The 11,898-nt window shown below is 38.5% G+C and overlaps 1 protein-coding gene across 2 annotated transcripts in view; it reads left to right on the plus strand.

Moving 5' to 3' along the window:
* Positions 1 to 10,338, plus strand: part of LOC145981513 (serine protease inhibitor dipetalogastin-like) — a 46,221-nt gene extending 35,883 nt beyond the window's left edge. For both annotated transcript variants that reach the window (XM_083114808.1, XM_083114809.1), the window contains exon 10: positions 10,052 to 10,338. In XM_083114808.1, the coding sequence (XP_082970934.1) occupies positions 10,052 to 10,176 (125 nt within the window). In that variant the 3' untranslated portion in view covers positions 10,177 to 10,338. The remainder of the gene's footprint in view (positions 1 to 10,051) is intronic.
* The last annotated feature ends 1,560 nt before the right edge of the window (positions 10,339 to 11,898 follow it).

An 11,898-nucleotide genomic window follows, 5' to 3' on the forward strand; every position in this document is an offset into this window, starting at 1 on the left:
TTGCTAGAATATTGTAAAGTTTGCATTAAATTAATGGATGAAATCATATAACTTCTATAAAATTTGCCATTATTGTAGAATATTGATTATTATGATGATATATAATTGGCACAAAAGAGGTATATTACAATAAATAAGGGATTTTTAAAATAAAAAAATATGAAACGCGAATTTTAATGATTGCATTTAAATGTAAGAGCTGCATTAGTATTTTATAGGCCAGAGTACAGCATTTTATTGTATATTTCCTTCTTGATATTGCTTTTCGTGAATTGCCAGTGTGCATGCTGTTAATAACTTTAAAAATACTACAAATCGCACTAAAAATTTAGTCATGTCAGTCAAACAAATCCAATCCTTGATCACACGCAAAATAACAATATGGAAATATCTTTAACTTTCACAAATTGATTTTTAAATGAGTATTATTAATACAAAGTATTGAGGATATGTATGTGCATATAATTCAATTTTTTACCTTTTGAATGAACTGACTACCATTGACAATTGATGCGATTGAGAGTGTTCTTATGACTGTATATTTTTAGACTACAATAACAATGATTCAACTTACCTGTTACCGTATGTTCTAAAACGTTACGAAACATAAGCACCGATCCAATACCATTAACTTTAATGCAGCACCAAATAGAGACAACAAAGATTTCCATTTCGAGCTCTGGATAAATAAATGACTGTCCACTTTAGTTCGCGAGTTGGCCGCGATCTCTTCTTGGCACCACTGTATACATCAGTTCTTCATTTTTTAATTAATGGCCGTGACGACAATGACGACAATTTTTGCACAGAGCAACAGCGTAACCTGGTAACATTGTAGAACAATAACTTTCTTCTACGCATAATTTAGAAGGCTGCCACGTGTAAGATAAAGTGGAAATGGACTTTTGACAATCCTGGAAGCTTTCTACTTGCTATTACGAATTGCGCTTTCGCAGCAAGTTTCTGAAGACAAGGAAGGAAGTAGGTAAAAATGTAATCATGAAACTATCGATGAGAAGCTTTTTTTCCCTGTAAGGGCGGAACTGTATATGACGTAAGCTGGACAAGGCTGCACGTTTGATTGGGAAAGGGTTGTGACACAAAAGGTCTGAGAAGAAAGAAACAATAAAATAGGTAAAGATGGAGTAAAATTCCTTAAATTTATAGAGATAGAATCAATAAATACAGGGTGGCCCATAAGTAGTAGATCATACTTTGAAGCGCCGTAACTTCTAGCAGAGTCGGCATGAAAAGAAAACAGATGGCTTATTTTTTAACACAAACACTGTTTAATATCGGTTTTCCATTGTGTGATCAACTTGCATGTCATCAGCGTCAATACAGGCCTGTAATCGCAAAGACACATTTTCACACGCTTTTGCACACAGTTCATGAGGAACAGCGGTAAATTCCTCAGTAATCACATCCTTCAGGTCCTGCAGGGTGTTGATGTTGCGGAAATAAATTTTATCCTTTAAATACCACCACAGGAAAAAGTCTGGTGGGGTGAGGCCAGGAGAGTGGGCATTCAATTGACCCGCGACGTCCGATCCAACGTCCGGGGAATGCCTGGTCCAACCAATTCCGTACAATTGTGGCATAATGAGGGGGAGCTCCATCCTGCTGCCACCACAACTGATCAAAGTGGTGTCTCTGTTGGAGTAAAGGGTAAACAGTGTCCCTAATGAGCTTCAGGTAATTCTCACCATTGACGCCATCTTCAAAGAAGAAAGGGCCAATGACACCTTGGTACGTAACACCTCCCCAGACCATGACGCCGGGTCTTTTATCATCGTACTCGACTACCACATTTGGATTCGAATCTTTACACTACCGGACAGGTGAAATTTGGCTTCATCAGTCCACACCACACTCTGTTCCAACTGTGGGTCCTCTTCCAACTTGGTGAGCCACTCTTCAGCAAACTGCAGGCCGCGATCAGGATGATCTTAGAACATTGCAATATGACACTTCTGCTACATGTTACAAGTTAAACCTGTCAGAAAATGCACTTCCGCTAGAAGTTATGGCGATCCAAAGTGTGGTCTACTACTTATGGGCCACCCGGTAGATTTCGAAAGATGGATAAAACTGACAAGGCATTCACCACAATGATGGTTAGGAAGAGGAAATAACAGAATATCTGAAAATAATAGCAAATGTACAAATGTAGGTAGAGGGAAGCAGAGAGAGAGAGAGAGAGAGAGAGAGAGAGAAAGGTAATATGAGATATATATATACATAATATAAGAAGGAGATAGGAAATAGAAAGGAGATAGAAAGAAGAGATCAAGAAAAAAGAAATTTAGAGAAAGAAGAAAGGCAGAAAGGGAGAGCGAGAGAGAGAGAGAGAGAGAGAGAGAGAGAGAGAGAGAGAGAGAGAGAGAGAGGGAAGGCGAAAGATAGAGGAGCCAGGAAGAATTAACAAGGAGGAGAAAATACAGAAATAAATTGAGAAAATGATAAAAAGAAAGGAGAAGAGATAGCAAGAGAAGGAATGAGAGAAGAGGAGAGAAGAAAACGGACAAAGAGAGAAAATGGAGGAGATTACGAAAGAGCTTGAAATAAATTGAAAGAAATACAAAACTACCAGGAACAGAGAAAAAATAATGCCCAAATACGGAAATCATTTCAAAATATTACTGAAAGGGAAGATAGAAGAATTACCATTGTCAACCTTCTCCGACATTTGTACCCACAAATACAAGAAACAATTGCTTTTACCGTCTGAGTGACAGTGACATATAGGTATTTAATACTTCCGCAGTTCATTTCGCTCTTGTACACTACTTATTTCCTTTCACAATTTACAGTTTTGTATGTATATCTTCCTTAAAACACTTCCTTCCGTTTTGGCGTTCTACTTGGCGATTTAAAGCACTTTCATTTTTACTATTTAATGCTCCTTGATATTGCTTATTATTATTCCTTGCAGTAATTACTTGAATCATATCCGCTATTACTTTCTTATTTTATTTTAAATTACTTTTACCTGTTTTCACTTCTAAGTAAGCTGAGCGTGTTAATTGGTCTCGTCACCGAAGTTCGCGGGTTCGAGTCCCGGTGTTCTTTGGAATTTCTCCATCATCAATTTTATCTAAATAATCCTTATCGTCGCGATTATACTCTGTCCAGGTCATCTCCGGTGCAAGGGAACGAAAACAAGTATCTGCGGAATGGGATTACGTGGAGGGGAAAAGTTACTGTAGTTACAAGCCCCGCAGCAGCGTGTACTGTTTCTCTCTGCCCACTCAATACAGGAACAAAGTATAGCTAAAAGTGGCAGAAGGACGAGGATAAATAACAAAAATTCAAATCTTCGAAAGTAAGTTCTTGCAACGTAGATATTGAAATCTTTCTCGTTTTACATTTCAAGATTCTATATAAGTGCTACGACCTGGCAATTGAAATTGGTAACAGTATGGTATAGTGAAAACACATTTCTTCAAATTTACAGGAGAAACTACTTACGGAACTGACTTTTGGAAGCTCGTGGAAGTGTTTTCTCCTTTCGTTCAACTTATTCGGCCGGTAAATCATGTATTTTTTGACATTAATGTATCTCCGACGCACGATAGTTCTTGCCACCATTTCCGTCGACTACGTGAATCAAATGTTCCGTGCGTTCGATTATGTAACCCTCTGTTAGTGTAGCAACCACGCGGTAGTTTTACAAGGTGACGTGTGAAGGTTGCATTGTGAATTTTTTTTTTCAATTTAATTTTCTATGTTTGCCTAACCTAACTGATCCTGATATAAAAGTATTAAAAATATCACTATTATATCGCAAGTGACAAAATTCTTTCTGAAAGAAAAATAATAGGTTTTCTAGTATTTCATCGCTGATGAGTCTACAGAAAGGAAAAGAGGGGAGAGAAAACGAGAGGTGACAAAGGACAGGAGAAATAGAAAGCGAAAGGAGAAGATGAAAAGTAGAGGAGAGAAGAAAGAGAGGATAGACGAGGAGAGGAGATGTAGTGAGGAGAATGGAAAAAGATTCTAGGAGAGATTAGGAAAATGGAGCAAAGAACAGAAAAGAGAAGGAAAACGAGATGAGAGAAGAGTGGAGATTAGAGTAAAGGAGAGAAAAAGATAAGAACGAAAAGAAGAGGAGAAAAGTGCGTGGAGTCGGAAATCTATGACAGGAAAGGAGATACGAGGAGTGGAGATGAGTGGGATGGAGATAAGATGCGAGAAAAGTAGGGAAGGCGATATGAGATAAAAGCAGAGCAGAAGGAGGGGAGAGAAGAAGGAGCAGGAGAAGAGAAGAACAGAAGGGACTGAAGAGAAGAGGTAGTTGCAGAAAATATCGTCTCAGCGTCAAGAATTGATGCATTGGTCAAATTATCGACATGAAACATTCAATAACATTTTGAAATGTATTGGAGAATGCATTAGATCGGTGCGAAATGCCTTTTGGCTTAGTTCAGAGCAAGGTAAAATCTTCCATGTAAGATCTTTCATTTTACCTGCGATTATACCACTAAAAACATGAATGTAATTTTAATATTTATAAGAATTATCCAATTTTTGTCCACTCCTCGGTTCGTTGAAATGGACATTTTGTAATTTAATATTTCCCCTCCCCCCCATTGTTAATTCGAAACTGAATCATTCCGTTTCACACGGCGTGGACAATGAACACAATGGGATAGGTCTAAAAGTAACGAAAATTTTCTGCCACCGGAAGGGTTTGAACCTACGACGATCAGATTGACAGTCCTGAACGGTAAACACTACCCTACAAGCTCTCGTTCCTGAAAGTAAGTAGAAGGAGCTGACCAATGTGAAATGTAGATGCAACTCTCCTCCTACATGTAATGTGCAAAGAATGCTTGTTTGTAACAAAGAAAACGAAGGTAGTACGACTCAGTGAAAACATTTAATGGAGAATTGCACATGATGAAAACTTTTCATTCGATATTTGCGGAGGTATCCTTGCATTGAACTTGAGTGGGAAAAGTGGTAAAATTAGTATGTCCTGGATTGCCACAAATATAAATAGTTATTTCATTAATATTTGTCAATGTCTTTGAAGCAGTACACAATTATCGTTAGAGTATCATAATTCACGATCTTATTCATGAAAATATCCTTTTGAACGTGTGTCAATTCATTTATTTGTTCATTTTTTTATAAATTCCATTTGCAGAATAATGTAGCCACTATACACTGCTATTACAAATAATGTTACCATGCTCTTGTTTATAATAAAAGGAGAATTAAAAAAGGAACACCTCCTAAGGAGGATCGAACCTGGGACCGCAATCAATGCTTTCAAGAACTCTAACCAATACACCACGCCCTTACATTCGATTGAAACAACAGTTCTTAATTATTCTGTCGCGTCAATATTGTAAACATTATCCTGCAAAATGAAGTTCAATAATCTGATATAACTCTGTACTTCTATAATTACTCTATACACAAGCATTTGAAATTTAACTCTGAATTTATTTCTTCGTTGTTAGTATATCTAAGCTTATGAATATATTTTATTTGTAATTTTATAACGGTTACATGAACATCTCTGAAATACTTCCTTATAATACAAACAAATGGAATACAGATTATCTTCGAGCTTACATTGTTAAAAAGGAGCGCATACACGTATTTCTACCCCAATACTTATTCAATAAGGTTTCTTGGTTGTCAGAAATTATCAATTAAACTATTGCATGTTGAGCCAGTGTCCACCTAGCCGCCTCTGATAAAATCTATCATTCTTCAGATTCTCTTTCAAATTCGACTCTGGTCACTTGTAACTTGCTGGGTGCAGACACTGTGCATCGACGCACAGTGTTTTGCGATAAGAAGCGGCCTTGAATAGCGTGAGTCACTTTGAACGCGAGCAAGCTACGCTACCAAAGTTGTCTGTCTTTGAAAACCAAGTCATTTTTTTTCACCGTTTCCGAACGCGATTGCTATTGTAGAAGTATATATTCTCTCAAAAGAGCAAGAAAGGAAATTAGACCAATGTTCTCCCGTTGTTTAAAACCAAATATTATCTATTAAACGAAAAGTTCACGATTGTCAATAAACCTATCTGAGCATAAGGTGGATGTAAATAATAAATTTAATACAAAGATTCTCCAAAATTTCTCTTCCACTGTCTACGTCAGGCCAGTACCCAGGTGGGGGGGGGGGCATAGGAGCCATGCCCCCCTCGAACCCTGAAATATTTAAATGTGAACCTATCAATAACTACGAAAATAACATTGTCGATTTTAGAAAGGTGTAAAAATTTCAATTTTGTTCTTACATAAATGAATATGTTTCTTTCGCAAAAGTCTTCAGACTGCATATTGGATGGTTTTAGTTTTATAATGCAAGGCTAGCAGACGTCCGATTTGCCGATTTTGTCAGCACAGTGCGTTACTTTCAATCCCTGTCCCGACTATTTTCGAACTGCAATCGTGATGCGAGAATGTCTCTTCATTATTGTTCTTTCTTAACTCAGAATTAGACATGTTCTTTATTGTAATAATAATTCCTAGTACACAACATTTCATTTATAAATATATTATTTTCTAAACATAGAATTATCATGACTTTTCAATGGCGCTCGCACTATTTGAACTGTATTTTGTAATATCTGTTTCTCTCTCATATATATATATATATATATATATATATATATATATATTAGTCTGGCCCCTCCCTCAAAGAAATCCTGCGTACGGGCCTGGTCTACGTCAATGACAGAAATGCAAGCAATATTTTTATTTATATTTAACCCAATTAAAGGAATGTGGAAGAATTTAAAAGAAATAAGAAAGAGCGAAACTACTGTTGCTCTACTTTAAAAATTGTTGTTCTTCGAGGGAAAAAAATAAGGATTTACTCCAGCACCTTAACACAGTGTCCCACGAGGCTCTCTTGACTAATACTGTCAAATGTGAAGTGATTTTATGAATAAAATATTCCGCCTGTTTACGTCTAACGTTGCGCAGATTTGGTAGTTCGTAAACGGTGTAATTATTTCGTGTTACCTTACGCAACAGCAAATACATTTCATAAGACTGTTCTGAACACCAGACTTGCGTCAGTAAACAAGCATTTCGTCTGTTGCAGTATCACAGGAAGAGAACATCGTCCTACAATGTTGAAGCCTCTAGATATTTTCCACTAATAATGTCTAATCACAATAATTAGTTAGAAGAAATGACTCGCATTTTCAGAACTACCAATATTCTCCTTTTTTTCATCACTTCGAAAATTATTTCTCGAAGATAGTTGCTATACTACAAGAAAGCAATCCAAAATTAAAGTAAAAGTTCAACCACATGTATACCCAACGACATTTACAATATTGGAGAGACATAATACTTAAAAATTGTTGTTTCAATCGAAGGTAAGGGCGTGGTGTAGTGGTTAGAGTTCTTGAAAGCATTGATTGCGGTCCCAGGTTCGATCCTCCTTAGGAGGTGTTCCTTTTTTAATTCTCCTTTTATTATAAACAAGAGCATGGTAACATTATTTGTAATAGCAGTGTATAGTGGCTACATTATTCTGCAAATGGAATTTATAAAAAAATGAACAAATAAATGAATTGACACACGTTCAAAAGGATATTTTCATGTATAAGATCGTGAATTATGATACTCTAACGATAATTGTGTACTGCTTCAAAGACATTGACAAATATTAATGAAATAACTATTTATATTTGTGGCAATCCAGGACATACAAATTTTACCCCTTTTCCCACTCAGTTCAATGCAAGGATAACATAACCCTACAGCACCTTGGCGGGCCTTGGCTTACCTACCGACTGCTGGTCTCCCTCCCACACTGTTCCGCCGTCACCTGTTATAGCGTGGAGGTCTTAGACCAGTATTGGGGTGAAGGGTGATCAGCCCGACGAACCCCCAGCCGTTGTTGTAGGTCTTCTCGATCTTGTTACGCTCGCTCACTCACTCGGAGCTTCCCAATTTCCTCACGATGGTGGGTTGCCACCAGCCCTATACGTAGGCCGAATAAATTCCGACCAGAGCCGGATTCGAACCTACGCCGTCCCGCAGCGAACGATCTCAAGACGAGTGAACGCCTTAACCCGCTCGACTACGGAGGAGGACTCAATGCAAGGATACCTCCGCAAATATCGAATGAAAAGTTTTCATCATGTGCAATTCTCCATTAAATGTTTTCACTGAGTCGTACTACCTTCGTTTTCTTTGTTACAAACAAGCATTCTTTGCACATTACATGTAGGAGGAGAGTTGCATCTACATTTCACATTGGTCAGCTCCTTCTACTTACTTTCCAGAACGAGAGCTTGTAGGGTAGTGTTTACCGTTCAGGACTGTCAATCTGATCGTCGTAGGTTCAAACCCTTCCGGTGGCAGAAAATTTTCGTTACTTTTAGACCTATCCCATTGTGTTCATTGTCCACGCCGTGTGAAACGGAATGATTCAGTTTCGAATTAACAATGGGGGGGGAGGGGAAATATTAAATTACAAAATGCCCATTTCAACGAACCGAGGAGTGGACAAAAATTGGATAATTCTTATAAATATTAAAATTACATTCATGTTTTTAGTGGTATAATCGCAGGTAAAATGAAAGATCTTACATGGAAGATTTTACCTTGCTCTGAACTAAGCCAAAAGGCATTTCGCACCGATCTAATGCATTCTCCAATACATTTCAAAATGTTATTGAATGTTTCATGTCGATAATTTGACCAATGCATCAATTCTTGACGCTGAGACGATATTTTCTGCAACTACCTCTTCTCTTCAGTCCCTTCTGTTCTTCTCTTCTCCTGCTCCTTCTTCTCTCCCCTCCTTCTGCTCTGCTTTTATCTCATATCGCCTTCCCTACTTTTCTCGCATCTTATCTCCATCCCACTCATCTCCACTCCTCGTATCTCCTTTCCTGTCATAGATTTCCGACTCCACGCACTTTTCTCCTCTTCTTTTCGTTCTTATCTTTTTCTCTCCTTTACTCTAATCTCCACTCTTCTCTCATCTCGTTTTCCTTCTCTTTTCTGTTCTTTGCTCCATTTTCCTAATCTCTCCTAGAATCTTTTTCCATTCTCCTCACTACATCTCCTCTCCTCGTCTATCCTCTCTTTCTTCTCTCCTCTACTTTTCATCTTCTCCTTTCGCTTTCTATTTCTCCTGTCCTTTGTCACCTCTCGTTTTCTCTCCCCTCTTTTCCTTTCTGTAGACTCATCAGCGATGAAATACTAGAAAACCTATTATTTTTCTTTCAGAAAGAATTTTGTCACTTGCGATATAATAGTGATATTTTTAATACTTTTATACACTAATACTTGTTTTTATTTCTTTCGCGTATTTTATAAATATTTATTTATTATGAATGTGGCAACCCTGGAATTGAGCCTAACTATACACGCAACCCACCAACGCCTTGTGTAAATTGGGTTGCCTAGTTTAAAATGTCGTTGTCCTAAAACGTTTGAGAGACACTGTACACATTGATGTATTCCACATCGCAAAATTCCTTTCCTACTCCGAGTTAAGAGTAAAAACAAAATGGTATGTCGGTTTTGGTGAGTTTTCTCTACATATAAGACGAGAGGGGAATATATTTGAAAATTTAAAGTCAGATTGATTGAGTTTATTTTACTTCGCGTTTTGTGCCTCTTGGCTAATTTAAGAAGATGGGAATGAGTGATAAAATGATGAAATTGATGAATGGACATTCACAAAGAATAAAGCCCGAGCGGGATTCGAACCCGGAACCCGTGGCGTCGCACCGCGATGTGCTAACCACTCGGCCACAAGGTCCGGCTAAACTCAGGTAAAGAAAACCAGGAAGGGATGAACATTGTGTCAGTGTTCTGAAGTATTTTATGTACAGTCACCGTCAATAAAAATGAGATCCCTATATCTTGAAATACTCGCTTCCCTGCAAGGTGCTATGTGTGTTGCCTACCTCTACGGCAGTGGCAGAGTTTGCTATTAATATCCACTTATGCAACACACATAACGGCTTGCAGGAAAGGGATATAGGTGTCCCATTTTTATTGAAGGTGAGTGTACGTTAACTTTACCATGTTTTTAAATCTTGCTTTTGCAGGTCTTAAATTCAAGCACAGAGGACAATGCTTATCAGAGGAGGGCCACATGGCAAAGCCTCACTGCGAGGGGTTGGCGCCCCCAATGTCGTATCCGGTCTCCTGCGTGGGAAAGGCTTCGAAATAATGTTTATCTGTTCACCACCAAAGTAAACGGAACCAGCTGGACACAGTTGAACATTTCTAAGATGTTTGTTTGGATGCATACCTGAAGCTTTCCATATTTTACATTTAATAGTTGTTATTTATATAATAGATTGGCATGCAGTGTTGAGACAATTTAAATATAGTAAACTGATGTATTTGTAAATAAAATTATGTGAAAAGTACCGAATGCACCATAATAAAGGCATTATTAATATATTTAAAATAGTAGTGATTTGGCAAACTTAAAAGGCGGAAGCTGAATATAAAATTTTCAATCGGTGGAGATGGATTTTTGGCGCCATCTATTTTCAACCCTGTTCCCCTAGTCTTTGTACCCTGGGCATCCTACCTTTCTCCAATAAAAAACATGACCATCTTAATATTAATGCTCTTAATTATGAAGTGGTGGGTTTCATGTGACGTCAGGATGTTTGCGGCCAATTTTGTTTGTCGTGTATAAGGAAACATCGTGAAATAACTTGAGATTCTGTTTGAAACACCGAATACTACACAATGTACCATCGTAAACAAGGTTCAAATCTTCCTCCCGCCCGCTTGAATTCCGTATGCTTACAAGAAATGGCCTCAATCATGCCTGCTCGAAGCCACAATGCAACGGTTTGTGACATAGGTGAAAAACACTCCTATAGCCACGCTTACGTAATCAGAAATGAGGTTTCGGCACTAATTAAGCCACCCCTGAACTACAGCGCCTTGAATAACGTAGTGTGGAAAACGACCCAAGAAACTGGTTCCCCAGACGGATGAGAAACATAGATGGCAGTGCGATCAATGTCGGTGCTAATTTTCTTATAAAAGTAATGCGGCTTTGTTAGTTTTTGGAATATATTATGTGCATTTGTTTGTCTTGAAAGGCGGTACGTGAATTGATGGAAACAGTTATATTTGTGGAGTGATTTGCAGTCACAAAATGGCATTAATTTGGAAAGAAAAGTAAAATAAAATGAATAAATAAATAGCATGTGTAACACAAGAAGAAACATCGCAATGTGATTCCGGGCGTCAGGTCTTGGACTGTGTATTAGAGTTTATTTTTCTATGTTATTAGAATATAAATAGTATCCTGAGAGATATTTCATACCGAGGCGACAAACCACAAGTGTCGCTTGAAAGCGAGCAGTAGGGACACAAGCTCTGACTGCACCGTTTCCTCAAGGAGATTTTAGACCAAAGCGACACGCGACAAACGATACGAGGATTTCACACCAAAGCAACACGGGTCCTTCGGTCCAAGGCAATTTTCATACCGAAGCGACACATGTCGCTTGGAAACGAGCCAATCAAGAGCAACATTTCCCATTGTAAAGGCATGACCGGCAGCACAGGCCAGCGTTCTGTTGGTGAAATCCTCAAGCGATAAGTGTCGCGTGCCGCTTTGGTGCGCAATATCCCTAAAGCAAGACACTCATTGCATCGCGCATGCGCGAACAACAAACCACGGCAACACGTTGCAAGCTATTGAGGAAATGGCCCAGTTTGAGCGACAAAGCGACACGTGTGGCTTATCGTGTCGCCTATATCTGTTGTTCGCACAATTAGCAGAAAACGCTTGCTAATAGACTGAAGTGCCGCTTCAAGGCTGTCGCGTGTCACTTAGTTGGGAACTCCCCCTGTAGCGCGTCGCTTCGGTCTGAGCACCCTTCCTTTAAGGAGCTTTCCGACCGAAGTAACAAGTAGCATG

Source organism: Lepisma saccharinum, chromosome 29 (assembly GCF_977018435.1).
Source record: "Lepisma saccharinum chromosome 29, izLepSacc3.1, whole genome shotgun sequence".
NCBI lineage: Eukaryota > Metazoa > Arthropoda > Insecta > Zygentoma > Lepismatidae > Lepisma > Lepisma saccharinum.